Source organism: Oryzias melastigma, linkage group LG23 (assembly GCF_002922805.2).
Source record: "Oryzias melastigma strain HK-1 linkage group LG23, ASM292280v2, whole genome shotgun sequence".
Lineage (NCBI taxonomy): Eukaryota > Metazoa > Chordata > Actinopteri > Beloniformes > Adrianichthyidae > Oryzias > Oryzias melastigma.
The window spans coordinates 5618783-5633979 of record NC_050534.1 but is presented as its reverse complement, the minus strand read 5'-3'; the positions used below and the strand labels follow the sequence as shown (position 1 = coordinate 5633979).

The 15197-nt window shown below is 40.5% G+C and overlaps 2 protein-coding genes across 3 annotated transcripts in view; one reads left to right on the top strand and one right to left on the bottom strand.

Moving 5' to 3' along the window:
- scube1 (signal peptide, CUB domain, EGF-like 1) overlaps positions 1-6299 on the bottom strand; it is a 78453-nt gene extending 72154 nt beyond the window's left edge. For both annotated transcript variants that reach the window (XM_024287143.2, XM_036210171.1), the window contains exon 1: positions 5788-6299. In XM_024287143.2, coding sequence (XP_024142911.1) covers positions 5788-6010 — 223 coding nt within the window. In that variant the 5' untranslated portion in view covers positions 6011-6299. The remainder of the gene's footprint in view (positions 1-5787) is intronic.
- Positions 6300-9701: 3402 nt separating this feature from the next.
- Positions 9702-15197, top strand: part of samm50l (sorting and assembly machinery component 50 homolog, like) — a 13041-nt gene continuing 7545 nt past the window's right edge. The window contains exons 1-10 of the mRNA XM_024290835.2: positions 9702-9902; positions 10291-10404; positions 12309-12410; positions 12485-12572; positions 12651-12757; positions 13723-13853; positions 13962-14049; positions 14184-14312; positions 14417-14488; positions 14753-14839. Coding sequence (XP_024146603.1) covers positions 9882-9902; positions 10291-10404; positions 12309-12410; positions 12485-12572; positions 12651-12757; positions 13723-13853; positions 13962-14049; positions 14184-14312; positions 14417-14488; positions 14753-14839 — 939 coding nt within the window. The 5' untranslated portion in view covers positions 9702-9881. The remainder of the gene's footprint in view (positions 9903-10290; positions 10405-12308; positions 12411-12484; positions 12573-12650; positions 12758-13722; positions 13854-13961; positions 14050-14183; positions 14313-14416; positions 14489-14752; positions 14840-15197) is intronic.

Genomic DNA, 15197 nt, shown 5'->3' with positions numbered 1-15197 from the left:
TTATGGTGATCCTCAAATGACTCCTGCTAAGTTCTCTTAAAGAAAACAAGAAGAGGCAGCTTCATGAGATCTAATAAGGCCTTAGATGCCTCTTTTGGAAGGGTGCTGTGGAAGACCGAAATACAAATGGAAATGCAAAGCAATGGAAAGTGGGAACTGGGTGAAAAATGTGTAAAAAAAAGTGATAACTAAACTGAAACATGACTTCAAAACCCAAAAGCATAGACCTGACATGTCTTAAACATAAAAACCCTAGAAACGCAGAAAAACAAACCAAGAGGCAAAACAAGAATCTGGCAGTGAAGAACTGAAACTCCAGTTCTGAATAAATCAAGGATCTAATAAAAACAGTTGCTGCAGAAAAGGAGTTGGGGAGTTACTGTCTAAAACCTGGAGTGACAATAGATGGAAAAACCACAAGGTCAAAACCAAAACGCTTAACATGAACACAAAATGAACTGAACTCTTGTAAAACCCTAATCATTTTTTTACTGTACTTCATATCTTGCTGCTCTGCTTAAGCTAACAAAAGAATATGTTCATTCAGGAATCCCCTCATACTAAGACGCTGTTATCCTAAACATTTTTTTAACTTTTTAAGTTCTCCAAAATGAGGATTTCACATCCTTTCCTGAAGGCCTTTCTATGCTAAACTTATAAAACACCAAAACATATTTTATTATTAATTTTGTAAGACTTGTGCATAAATGTTTAGTGACTAAAGAATAGGAAAAAACTGAACTTATACACAGACTATTGTCACAGAAAAAAACAACAACAAAAGACTTCTTAAACTCCCACTATATTCATCTTCCAAACTATTCTCATAGCGTTCCCAGTGGTCTTTTAGTAATGATTATATTGTTGTTTGCCATAGTCAAAAAAAACTCTTTCTAGGACATAGTTTCTGTAGAGTATTCAAAAAGCCTGTGTTGTTTTTAAGACATATTTTCTGCTGAGTGGCAGGAGTTCATCAGAAATTCATCTCTTAGTTGTGGGCTGGACAGTTGAAGTAATTAGGAGTGCAAGAAAACATTGATTCAGTGAAATATTGCGATATACTTCATTGCGATACTTCAATTGTATCAATTTAAAATGGTCCCAAGACGATAGTTCAGCATCTTACTTCCATTGTCCGTTTTACAATCCATGTTATAGCCACAGGAACCAAAGACCTTCTGTGGCGCTTAGTTCTATTTAAGGGGGCTCCAAGTCTTGCTGACCGTGAGCTCCTATGTTGATTCAGAAGCTGGGGGAGGGGATTGGTGGATTTATCCAGAATGCTTTGACGCTTTTAAGCATCCTTCTCTCCATCACTGTCTCTAGAGTCCAGCTTCACTCCCACCATGTCCCCAACTTTGCAGATCAGTTTTTTAAATCTGTTGTAGTCTGCAACGTTCAGTCTGCTGCCCCGGAACACCACAGCAAACAAGATGGCACTAGAGACCACAGACTAGTAAAACATCTTCATGGTGGTTTTACAGATGTTGAATGACCTTAGCACTTTTTATCCAGAGCATCAGTGTTCCAACCCCAGTCCAGTTTGTTGTCACTGTTGACCCCCAGGTACTTGAAGTCCTTCAACCTCCTGGATGGATACAAGGGTCACTAGAGTCTTAGTCTTCCTCAGGTCCACCACTAGTTCCTTTGTTTTGGTGATGTTGAGATGCAGGTGGCTCTGGTTGCACCATGATACAAAATCACCACCGACACTCCTGTCCTCAGATTCCGCCCTCTGCTGATGCAACCAACTAAGGCTAATTCGTTTGACAACTTCTGCAGGTGACAGGACTCTGAAGTCTGTGGTGTAAAGAGTGAAGAGGAAGGGGGAGAGGACGGTACCTTGAGGTGCCCCAGTATTACTGACCACATAGCCATGCACCTGCATATATTGTGGCCATCCAGTCAGTTAGTCAGTGATAAAGGATACAAGAGGGGCGTCAACCTGCATCTCAATAAACTTCTCACCTAGTAGAGCTGGCCTCATGGTGTTGAATGCATCATGAGGATTATACTATCCTCTACTCCTAGGTGGGGTTGGTTGGCGAATTGTAGGGGGTCCAGAAAGACGCTGACCATGGGCCGTAGCTGGTCCAGTACAAGGAGCCCCAGTGTCTTCATGATGTGAGATGTCAATGCTACTGATCTGTTGTCCTGGCTCCTAGGGGAAGGAGTCTTTGGGACTGGAACCAGGTCTACATCACTGGGACCCTCTGGACCGCTGACACTCATGCTGAAGAGCCGATGTAGGATTCCACGAAGCTGTGGGGCACATGCCTTGAGCCTTGAGCTGCCTTGCCTGAGTGGAGAGTCCTGGTCTACCATCGAGGAAATAGGTGGAACTGGCGGGGAAAGGGGAGAGGGAATTCTGCAGCCTGAAGTGTTAAGTTTTGAGTTGGTGGATGGATGTTGGTGTGAACCTATCACATTAACTGTAGAATCAGTGGACATATCAACCCCTCCCCTCTCGTGTTCTAAAAAGAACGTACCCACAGGTACCACATCGTGACACGTGTATCGTGATATTGCCAGACTCTTGCCAATACACACCTCTAGAAGTGACTCTACTAATTTCCCCATCAAATTTTTCCTCTTAGATTACAGCCCCTAACATTAGCTAAACTAGCATTAGCGGTGCAACAGAAATGACGAGAAATTTTGGAGCCATCCAGCCGTACAGTTTTGAGCCAGATCCCAGCTATTTGTCTGCAAGTGGATGCTGAGACTTTGGCTCGTCCATTTCAGTAGCTGCGTCATAACTGAGAACTTTTTCAAACCGCCGGTTTTTATCTGCTCCTGACCCATCATAATTTGAAAAAAGAAATACTCAGAAACAGAGTTCTAATCTTTAACTATTTTATGTATGTTCTCTATCACAGGAAAAATGCTACAAGAGCATGTTACAAACACCAAAATGACCATTTTCAGTGGGTCTTCCAGCCAGGACATTTGAAAAAGGTCCTTGATGTTTTGAAGATTTATAAATGACTGTTACGTCATCAAACAGTTCAACAACCCTCTGCAGGTTGCCAGAGGTGTCATTTGTGTTGAAACTGAGTTAGAAAGCACTTATTGTCTAACAAAAACAGATAGATTGAAATGCAGACATCAAAGAGAACAAAATAAAAGCCTGCTGGCCATAAAGCAGTCAACGGTAGGCTTTAAACCAACTTCAGTGGAAGATCATTTAACTCTATTTTCTTCATATCATTCTCCGCATACTGCAATTCATCAAGCCACAGGTCTTAGAGTCATTGTGGTGTTATCAACTCCATGATGAATTTTGCAGCATCAACGCCATCTCTCCATTTGGACCCACGTTGGATCACCATATTGGCGTCTGGTCATTGCCGGTCCACTGGTCTCACATCAACAGACCTCGTAGAGTGCCCTCGGATTTCTAACAATCAGACAGCAGCATTAGGTTTGCTGAAAGAAGGGCTGGCACAAACGACTATTTCAATTAGCGATGCCAGGATTAGTCGACTAATCGACGACTCATCGACTATTAAAATAGTCGACGACTAATTTAATAGTCGATTAGTCGTTACTTTATATTATATGGAGTCAGAGTGTACTGTAGTAAAGTTGAAAGTTATGATGACATTCTGCGAGCTTTTTGGACTGTTTTGGCATTTATTAAGGTTTTTTTAGACTATTTTGGAGTTTGGCTAATATTTCAGCTAGAAGCTAGCTACTTTGGCTAATGTAGGATTTTTTTCAGTTTTTTTTAGCTGATTTGAAGTTTAGATAATATTTCAGCTATTTTGGATAATTTATGCTTTTTTGTTTTAAGGCTATTTTGGAGTTTAGCTAATATTTCAGCTACATGCTAGCTGTTTTGGCTAACTCTGGTTATTTTCAGTTTCAGCTTCAGCGTTTTCAGCTATTAGCTTCAGGAATTTCAGCTATCAGCTTCAGCATTTTTAGCTATCAATTTCAGCACCTTCAGCGATCAAATTCAGCTTTACTTAGTTTAAAGTTAATGATGGTTAACTGTGGTGTTTTACATCCAGTTTGTGAATGACCCGATTAGTCGACTAATCGGAAAAAATAATCGTTGATTAGTCGAGTGTTAAAATAATCGTTTGTGGCAGCACAATTTTAAATATTCGACTAATCACCGAATATTTTTTTGATTAGTCAACTAATCAAGTAGTGCGTGAGGTGGATGTAAAACACACATCTTAATCATCATTAGCTTTATAGTGTCTATGCTACATGCTAACTAAAAATAAAGACAATTAGGACAGTTGTTAAGTAAACCTGTGATGAATCATGCAGCTTTTTTCTTACAGATTTTAATGAAATGACGTTAGCAATCTGAGTCAACAGGAAAAATAAAAGCCTACAATTACTTGTTTTTAATCTTCAAAACATATATTTAATAAAATATATATAAAGTATTTCAAAACATATAAACAAAGGCATATAATCCAAGGAAATGGCAGAGGTGGCATTAGAAAGCCAGAAACAACAACATAATGACTAATCAACTATTAAATTAGCCGTTGACTACTTTAATAGTCAACATGACTAATTGACTAATCGTGGTAGCCCTAGCTGGTCGATCAGCAGACAGTTTTGGGGGCCTCCCATCAATTAATGCACTGCTGCCTTCCTGTTACTGCACGATCTCAAAATGTGTCCGTCAATCACTGACTGATATAAAAAAAATCATCCGGTCGCCGTAAAATTTGAACTTTTTCTTAACCCTTGTGCTATCTTATAGGGTCCAGATGACCCCAGCCTTACTTTGACGTGTTAACCATCCCATGACAAATGTGGATGAAGGTGGACAGGATTTCATGTCTGCCACGGACACCAGTAATAATCAAAAATCATTGAAAAAATAAAGTTCATGTCAACGTGAGCCCAATAAAAGACAGTCTGTGCTTGAAGAAAGAAATGCGAGGAGCAAACAATGGCCCTCAGTATTGATCGGGTTATCGATAGGGTCACATGTGGGCTTGAGATCATTACTCCCACACATCAGGGACACAGACGTGCACATGTTCACTTCCTGCTGTCACTTGTGTCAATCAGAGCTGACAGTGCCGCTCATCCCTCCTCCTCCTCTGCCTCAGAGTATAAATAGTCTCACATTGTTGGACAGCCGGCTGGAAGAGGCATGCGAGACCCTCCAGGCCCCAACCTGGCACAGCCACATAAAAGCAATAAATAAGCCATAAAACTGCATTTATGCTAAATATTTTCCTGTTAAATGAGCTGATGGGTGACAGAGGAGGGGCAAAGGCAACAATGTGTGGCCCCCACTACTAATGCTGCTGCGGGTCGATATTGGGCCCCCAGCCTGCTCCTCCTGGGACTTAACCCCCCAACACACACACCATCACACACACACACACACACACCTGGAAACTAACATTTGCATACTAAGCTCCTCTCTCATTATGAGAACACAGATGATCCCCTCCCGCACAAATCCCAGCAAATCAACGCAGATCAGGCTGCGGGATGGGAACGCAAGCTGAAAGAAAATCACATGAAACGAACTTTGATCCATTAAAAAAGGAGGAGAGTGACATCATGGCTGTCAGTCCGTCAACTCGCACGTGCTCCTCAACTAAATGACATAGGTGATGAGAAGCTCCAAAGTTTAAAGGTCCAGAATGTGGCCCCCGCAGGGAGAAGGGATGGGAGGGGAGGGGGGGTTCTGGTGAAAGTTTCCCCGGAACATCTCCCGCAGCTGGACCCCCCTCCTCCTCCTCCTCCTCCTCCCCTGCCCCCGGCGAGCGGCTCAAAATGTTAGGAAGGAGCACTTACCTGCGGGCCCGACATTCCCCATCAACCCGCAAGTATTTATGAGCAGGAGGAACAAACAGGCGTCCCGGGAAAAACAGGCGCTCCCCATGCTGCTGACTGCTGGGCGATGCGAGGATTCCGCGCGGCTCCTCTGACGGCGTCGGGACTGCACGAGGGGGCGCGCGGCTGCGTGTGCGTGCGTGCGTGCGTGTGTGAGGGGCAGACAAGGTGCGTGCGCGTGCATGTGTGCGTGTCTGTGTGGAAATGCGCGTCTGGAGGAGGAGGAGGAGGACCCTTCCGAGTGGACCAGCACCGTGGAAGGGGGGTTAGGAGGGGGGCCCCGAAGGCCCTGATTGGCTTGCTTGAGCCGGGAGGCGAGAGAGAGGGAGAAGGAGGCTGTGGTCTTCAGGTTACCGTCGACATTCAATTCAAACACACATCATGTCATTGGGATCACGCATCGTCATGACATTTTTAAGGTATTGGTGAACTGCTGAAAAGTGTTTGCCAGCAGGGGCGGACTTAACAGTTTTGGGGCCCTAGGCAAAATAAATTCAATTAAATTTTATGTATATAGCCCAATATCACAAACAGTTGTCACACCGGGCTTCATATCAGTAATTGTACAGAAGCATAAACTCGGTGATAAAATATAAACAACACCTGATTGCTAAACTAAACTGGGTGTGCCTGCCTTTGGACTGGGCTGGGTTAATAAAATCGACCAATCGATTTGAATTGATTTAAGCTTAATAGATCAATAATAAATTCATAAAAAATATAAATCAATTTAGCACATAAAGCTAAAGTTTTCTAGCTTGGTGCTAACGTTTAATTGAATTTCGCATAGGACGGCTAATGCTAACACTCAGTCGACATAAACTTACATTGCTGACTAAATAAACATTTTTATAAACTCACAGGCATGAATTTTCCAAACTCTTTTAAGGAAATATTTTTAAAGTAACTATTTGTGGTGGAAAGCAAAATGTTTTTCCTCATTATTTCTTCTTCTTGTGGAATAAGGTGTAATGCTAGAGCGCTATCACCACCTAGTGGCCAAATTGCAACGCCCTCCAGGAGAAGCAGAACAATGTTTACAATGTTAATGATCTGAACATTTTTGTTAGAACTTTTCCTTTGGAGAATCCATGTAACTCTGAATGCTATTAACAATCTCATTGTTTCGCTAATACATTTTACAATATGTAAACTGTATCAGATTAATAAAAATATATTCAAATCATATAGTACATTATTCGTGTATTTCTTAACAAATGTGTAAACACTAAATTGAATTGAACTTAATTGAATCAAATCGTTTCTGTAAATTATAATTGATACTCAGCCCTACCTTAACCTTCCTTCTCAGTAAGGAAAAACTCCTAAAAAACCTGACATCAGAAAAAAAAGAAGAAGACACCTCAGGGATATCCACATGAAGGAAAGATCCTCCCCTAGGACGGGCCGGCGATTCACCAGGACTATTAAAGAAGAATTAGTTTATCTAACTCTACAACTACATATTTGAGTAGAGTTCATACAGATTGAACTCGGGGACGTGCCAGAGGCGAGGTCCACCGCCACGACAAGCCAGAGGCGAGGTCCACCGCCAAGAACAGGAGCACAGAGATCCACCTGGAATCTGAAATCTCTCGGAACGGGAAAAAGGAACAACAAATGAATTGCACTGCACCAAATAGAAGCATAGATAGCTTAGGAAAATAATAAAGAATAGAGGAAAATGGAGGACAGAACCCCAGTGCACCAAACTTTTTCCAGTTTCTAACTTCTAGCAGTCTACCAGCAACTAATTGTTAAGATAAAATGTGGACCCTCAGAAGCAGTTACAATAAAAAAAAAACTAAAAAAATCGTTGTCTAAGTTCTTTATTGGTCCACTAGGCACTGAGGCAAAACTTGAAATACTGAAAATACCGGGATTTTGAGGATGAAAATAAAATAATTAACAACAAACATATGAATTGCATTTATGGAGCACATCTTTACTTTATTATTAGTGGGCTATACATCTCATGGCGGCAGGTGAGGCACTGCTCCAAGAAAAATCGATTTGGCGATGTATCGTGATATTTTGTTCGCTGATACTTATCGATTAAAAATGCAGACAAGAAAATATTTGACAATTTATTTATGAATGTCCTTCCTCATCTTACTTTGGTTTTCTACCTAACCCCCCGACAGCCAGTCAGCAGTACAGCTACTCTTTGAGTAGCTCTACACCGCACAAGAACAACACCAAGATCCCACAAGAACTAGCGTGTGTTAAATGATTTTGTTTTTATGACACATGTACTACTTAGTTTTTACTTTCTGTTTTTTTTTTTTTTTTTTTTTTTTACATAATCGTTTTAAAAAAAGGGAAAATTTGTTCTGGTGCGGTCTTGGGATATATTGCGATACGTATTGTATCGTGAGGCACATATCGGGATACGCATCGCCAGACTCTTGCCAATACACACCCCTACTTCACCTGCCTCCCATGACCCCACGTCCCTGGTTGAAACACACTTTAATAACCTGCCCGACTGATCCCATCCCAAGTATGTCCACCCTCCCAAAGCAATTTTCACCTGGAATAAAGAAAATGCTGGGAAAACTGAAATCTCTGCTCACAAACTTCCTGTTGACTGGAATATTCCGTCATTTCAGAGGTAGAAACACGTTCATACTATCAATTTTATGTCATTTGGGGTGTTTTTTTTCATGACGGAGTTCAATAATAATGAACACAAAATATATTTTAGACACTTTTAATAAGTGTTCAGCTCTAGCAGGAACATCAGTTTATAAGCTCTCCAACACAAGTCGGCAGCTTGTCTAAAACAAGATTTTCTAAAGTTAAAAAAAAAAAAAAAAAAAAATCTAGTTTTTACCTCCCAGGACTAATTTTTTGTCCACTAAAAAGATACTCCATACTTTAGCACTCAAATGGACAGTACCATTAAAATATAGACCCTAAACTGATGGTATTTTGCTATTTGTGACATTACAGATGCACAAAATCCTCAAAAGATCTTTTTTCCCATTGAGCTCATGTTCACAATCCCAAACAACTGCACCCACAAAGTAATCTCACTCAGACTTTAGACGGGCTTTGTGAGGACTGGGACCCCCGGAAATGCATGTAGGCTCAATGGTAGTTTCCACAACAGCAAGGCTAATCCAGCGAAGGGGTCACCGAAGCTGAGAAAACAGTCTGAACAAAAGACGCGTCTGCTATTCCACTTTAAGTCCTTTTAAATGAGCCAATATTGAAGTGATAATGACAGAACACAAAGTGCTGCTGCCTCGTAAACCAAAGTAAACTCATTATGAAAGTCCCAGTACATCCAGTCAACCACAAAACAGCCCTTTTCCTGCAAGAACATTCAAATCATCTTTTTTTAAATGATTTTCTTTTATTATTTTGAACCTTTGTCAAATTTCTTAAACGTTGCATATAAATACTTTAAAACAAATTATTATTTAAATCCTATACAACAATTTCTGGTGGTATTTTATTAGTAAGAGGATAGTATAAAGCAAAATATAAGAAAAAACAGTTAAACTTTAGAGGAATCTAAAGGAAATTTGAGCAAAAGTTGCTAACTCACACAGAGAAAACAAACACTGCCATCTGCTGGACGCTCTTGGTCAGCACATGTTCTTTCTGTCCAGTCAAAGACAGATGATGCCTTCACGTACACTCAGACTTTTTCATTTTTTTGTTTCGTCCGTTAAAAATGTGCTATAAATACTCAGAATAATTAATGTTTGAATAAAGACCACACCTTTTCAGCTTCACATTAATATTTATTTAACTATGAGCACTTAATACTTCTGTTTTAATTTTTTTAATTGATAAACATAAGCCTTTTTGTGTTCTCCGCCTTGTTTCAGCACAGTTTTTGTTTGATTCCGCGCCGCAGGTAGAATGTCAGACTTTACGCAGGACACGTGAACGCACCACAGTCTCCAGTAACTGTCATGGCGTCTTCCATGAAGGGGGTTTGGTGGTAGGGACGTTAGCCACTGCCAGAGCCCCGTTTTCCCCGGCGAGCGGAGCAGCGTACCACACGTTTCCAGGAGGATTGGGAGAAACCTTGGGTCGCCATGGGGACCGTCCACGCGAAGGTAAACCCGCTGCAGCCGCTCGCTCAGGAGCACGTCCCGCCGTGACCTCCCTCATAAGATAAAGCAGCACAAACTGGAGCGTGACGTGAAAGTGAGCCCACGGGAGCTCGTGATAATCCAGTTCTACTCTAAAAACCGCGTTCGCTTCTGCCCGAGCATTCAAGGGAGTCATGACTGTTGTGTTTAACTCATTAAAAGCCCAACATTTACATCATCCACAAAATTATGATGTAGTCCATTTGCAGTGACTGTCACCTGGAAAGGGCCCCGCCCACCTACCGTCCCTTACACACCTGTGCAACTCCTGCTTATGTTTAGTTGGGAATGTGTTATTATGGGGTTATGAAACCGCAGGTTGCTCATAGCTGAAGGTGTGTCTGTGATGCAGAGTATGGACCCACTACCGATGCACGGCAAGGATCTTGGGGTCAACCCGGATGACCTGATGGAGCCTCCAGAACAGGAAGCAGATGCCAAGCAGGAGATCTTAGAAAACAAGGATGTGAGTACTACTGAAGGTGCTTTTATGGGATTTGTATGCCTGGATCTCAACTCTGTAACTTGAACGCTGCCTTTTACGACTGGGTGCTCACTGTAACAACCTCAACCTGTCGATATGTACGAGTTACTTCGCAAAAAATCCCAAATTATCATAGATTTATCATAGATCATAACTTACTGTCAGAGTTTGTGACAGACCACAACCATGACCAGTACCTAAGGACCTCGGCACTCACACCTGGGCCACATCCGAATTCCCATCCTATGCCCTAAAAACGACAATACGGGACAATCTTTTTTTTAAAAATTACATTTTATCACACTTTTTTTTGCAAAAATTGATCAAACCCAATGCATTGTGGTCTGTGTTCGCTAATATAGTAAGCATTGATTGGTTTTTCGCAAAGACTTCTGGGAAACGTCTTGGTAGTGCTGCCACAAATGATTATTTTAATATTCGACTAATCGGGTCATGCACAGAGTGGATTTAAAGCACACATCTTAACCATCATTAGATGTAAACTAACTAAAAATAAAGACAATGACGATGATAGTTTGTTAAACTTTTAATGAATTGTGCAGCTTCTGTCCGTCATTAGTTTCTGATATTAAAACAAGATTAAACTAGAAAAGTTGCATTACCTGCAATAAAGCTAGTATGATGCTTTTTGTGGAAAATGGTGACGCAATTGACTTTAAAGCTGCAGGGATTTACTGAAAATGCAAAAGCTATTTTGGAAAATGTTAAATTTAATAAAATACATTTTTCTAAAGAACTTTGAAAGAGCGCTGAAGTTGACCTAAATTTCTTAAAACATTTGGTGTGAAATGGCTTAAAAATCCCTAATAAAGCCATGCTGGCTCTCTGGCTGAAGAAAATAAAATAATAGTAATTTTCAAAAAGTTTAGCTTCTATTTTAGCAGCATGCTAACATTTTTGCTAGTTTCTTGTCTACTGGGGCTTTTGGGCTAATTTAGAGTTTAGCTTCTATTTTAGCAGCATGCTAATGTTTTTGACTAATTTGGGTTACTGAGGAATTTCATGCTAATTTAGAGTTTAGCTAATATTTTAGCAAAATGCTGATGTTTTCAGCTAATTTTTTATATTCTGAAGTTTTTTGGTGTATTTTAGAGTTTAGCTTCTATTTTAGCAACATGCTAACATTTTTGACTAATTTAGTTTACTGACGAATTTTAGGCTATTTTGGAGTTCAGCTAGTAATTAAGTAAAACTAGCTTTTTTGGCTAATTTGGCCTCCTATGAGTTTGTTATGCTAATTTTTACTTTAGCTTTTAATTTAGCAACATGCTAGCATTTTTGTCTGATTTAATTTACTGAGGAATTTTATGCTAATTTGGAGTTCAGCTAGTAATTAAGCAACAAGCTAGTTCTTTTTTTTTTTTTTTTTGTTTTTTTTTTGGCTAATTTGGCCTCCTATGAGTCTGCTATGCTAATTTAGAGTTCAGCTAGTAATTAAGCAGCGAGCTAGCATTTTCGCTAATTTGGCCTCTACCAAAGGTAAAAAGTGAAAACGTAAAAAAAAGAAAAAGGTCACATTTTGACAGATGCTAGTTTCTTTTTATATTTTTGCATTTGTTCATGCCAACAATACTTATAATAATTCACATTTATTAAAAAACAAAAAGAAGGTCATGAATGCAAATCCACATTTCCTAAAGGCTAAAGTAAGTTCATGCGGCTCCTTCTAGGTTTTGATCAGTAGAAAACAAACCCAAATGGCTCTTTAACTGTTAAAGGTCGCTGACCCCTGCTCTAATACACGCTCTTTTAAAAAAGTGTCACTTTTTAGTTTATTTTCATGGCACACATTGAAGTTTAGAATTTCATGAAACCTGTTTTTAAAGATGCTGATAGTCATGAATGATTCTGTTTCTTTGACCCAGGTGGTCGTCCAGCATGTCAACATCCAGGGTTTGGGGAGAACCAAAGAAGATCTGCTCGGCTATGAGATCTCCGACGTCTTTAATGCCAAAAATCTCATTGACGTACGTATTTCATATGTGGCCGATCAGTTTTTGTCTCCATGTTGGGATTCCTAAAATTTTGAGTTTGGTTGCAGGTCATGAAAAAAGCTCATATTGCAAGACAGAGGCTTCTGCGCCTGGGAATCTTCAAAGAAGTGGAGGTCCTCATTGACACATCTGAGGGTAACTGATCCCTTCTAGGAGCCCAGAAAGAGTTCATCATGTGATCATGTATCCTGATCTGAGACTTCTCCTCCTCAGGTGTGGATGCTTTGCCCAATGGTTTAGATGTGACTTTTGAGGTGAACGAGATCAAGCGACTGACAGGAAGTTACAACACTATGGTTGGGAACAACGAAGGAAGCATGGTGGGAAAAAAAGGCGTTTTCAGGAGTTTGTACTAGGGCTGCCACAATTAGTAGACTAATCGACGACTTGTCGAGTATTAAAATAGTCGAAGACTAATTTAATAGTCGATTAGTTGTTACTTTATATTATATGGAGTCAGAGTGTAGTAAAGTTGAAAGTTATAATGACATTATGCAAGTTTTTTGGAGCAAAATTTGGTATTTATTAAGATTTTTTAGGCTATTTTGGAGTTTAGCTAATATTTCAGCTACATGCTAGCTATTTTGGCTAATTTAAGCATTTTTTGTCTTTTTGACTATTTTGGAGTTTAGCTAATATTTCAGTTGCATGCTAGCTATTTTGGCTAATTTAGGCTTTTTTTTGGCTATTTTGGAGTTTAGCTAACATTTCAGCTACATGTTATCTATTTTGGCTAATTTGGGCTTTTTTTGTTTTTTAGGCTATTTTGGAGTTTAGCTAATATTTCAGCTACATGCTAGCTATTTTGGAGTTTAGCTAATATTTCAGCTACATGCTAGCTATTTTGCCTTTTTCTTTTTTTAGGCTGTTTTGGAGTTAGCTAATATTTTAGCTGCATGCTTGTTGTTTCAGCTAACTAAGGCATTTTTGTTTTTAGGCCATTTCATATTTTAGCTGGCTATTAGCTTCAGCGATTTTAGCTATCAACCTCAACGTTTTTAGCTATCAATTTTAGCATCTTCAGCTAAATTCCAAATTCACCTTACAGCATTCACACAAGCATTATCCCAGGTAATGCTATATATCTAGTTCTTAGTTAGTTTAAAGCTAATGATGGTTAAGATGTGTCCTTTACATCCAATTTGCCCATGACCCGATTAGTCGACTAATCTGAGAAAATAATCAGTGATTAGTCAAGTTTTAAAATAATCGTTTGTGGCAGCCCTAGTTAGTCCCATTTTTAGTCAAAGAATGGCTGAAGGAGCTGCGAGTCTCTACCCTCCAGGTTCTGGGTCTGAAGCTTCCCAACATGTTTGGCCGAGCCGAGAAGCTGACCTTCCAGTTCTCCTATGGTACGAAAGAGACGTCCTATGGCTTGTCCTTCTTCAAGCCCCAGCCAGGATACTTTGAACGCAAGTATGAGCAGCGTTTGGACACAGAGCAAATATCTCTACCGTTTCACATAACTTGCAAACATATTCCGGTAAAAAAGAAGAAAACATTTGACGAATGTTTTTGTTTCAGCCTCACTCTCAACATGTACAAAGTCACCGGCCAATTCCCATGGAGCTCCTTAAAGGAGACTGACCGGGGCGTGTCGGCGGAATTAAGTGTACGGTTCTCTTTCACCTACTCGAATGTGCAGCTTCTATGACGAGTATTGTCCACCCATCCATCCAAACAAAAAATATAAATATATTATATACATAGTTTCAAGAAACACTGAAGCTGCTCATCCCCCTTTAGTTTCCCGTGGGGCCAACCAGCCACATGCTGAAGTGGGAGGGCGTGTGGAGGGAGCTGGGCTGCCTGGCTCGCAGCGCCTCCTTTGCGGTGCGCGAGGAGAGCGGGCACTCGCTGAAGTGTGGCCTCTCGGTATGCATGCATATCTTTACTCATCACAATCTGATGCATTTAATTCTCTGGAAACATTTCTGTCCATTGATTGCACCGATTCAGAACAATGCTTGAATTTGCAGCACACCATGTCAATCGACTCCAGAAATTCTGCCATTTTCCCGAGCAGTGGTGCCTTACTTCGCATCAACCAGGTGAGTGTGCAGCCTCAGAGCTTGAGACCTCACCCGGATCATTTCCTGAATGACTTTCAGTTTGTTGTTTCTGTCTGAAATTGGCTCATTTGGGGTTTGTTCACTGTTTGATGTCCTCAGGTTAAAATCAGGCTTAAATGTTCTGTTATGATGAAGCTATCTTATGTTAGCATCTGTTTGAAGATAGTTTTTTTTTCATGTTCAAAAAGGTTTGAAGCTGTCTTTGTGTTCTCGTTGACTGGTGAGTGTCTGGTTTCTCTGCAGGAGCTGGCTGGCTTCACCGGCGGAGATGCCAGCTTCTTCAAAGAGGATTTCGAGTTGCAGCTGAACAGGCGGCTTTTCTGGGATTCTGTACGAGTCTTTCCAACGTTCTTCTTGTCTTTGAACAGTCATAGTGTTCTTAGGTGTTTTTGCTCAGGCCAAACTGACAGTAGAGGGCAGCAAAGTTTGACTGATCAGTAAAGGATGAATGATCCTTGTTCAGCCTCTCTAGAGGACATCTCAAACAGCCTCTACATACATTTCAGTTGTTCGTGACACATGCGTGATATGCATAATTCATTCTTTGGTTCGTCATTCGTCGATGTGCACGAGTGTCCTTTGAGGGTTTCAGCAGACGGGAATTTACATGAATTCGGTTTAGAGCTGTTCAAAATTGTTTAAAAGGGACCTAGTTGGGAAACATGTCGCTCAAACACACCATGAAACT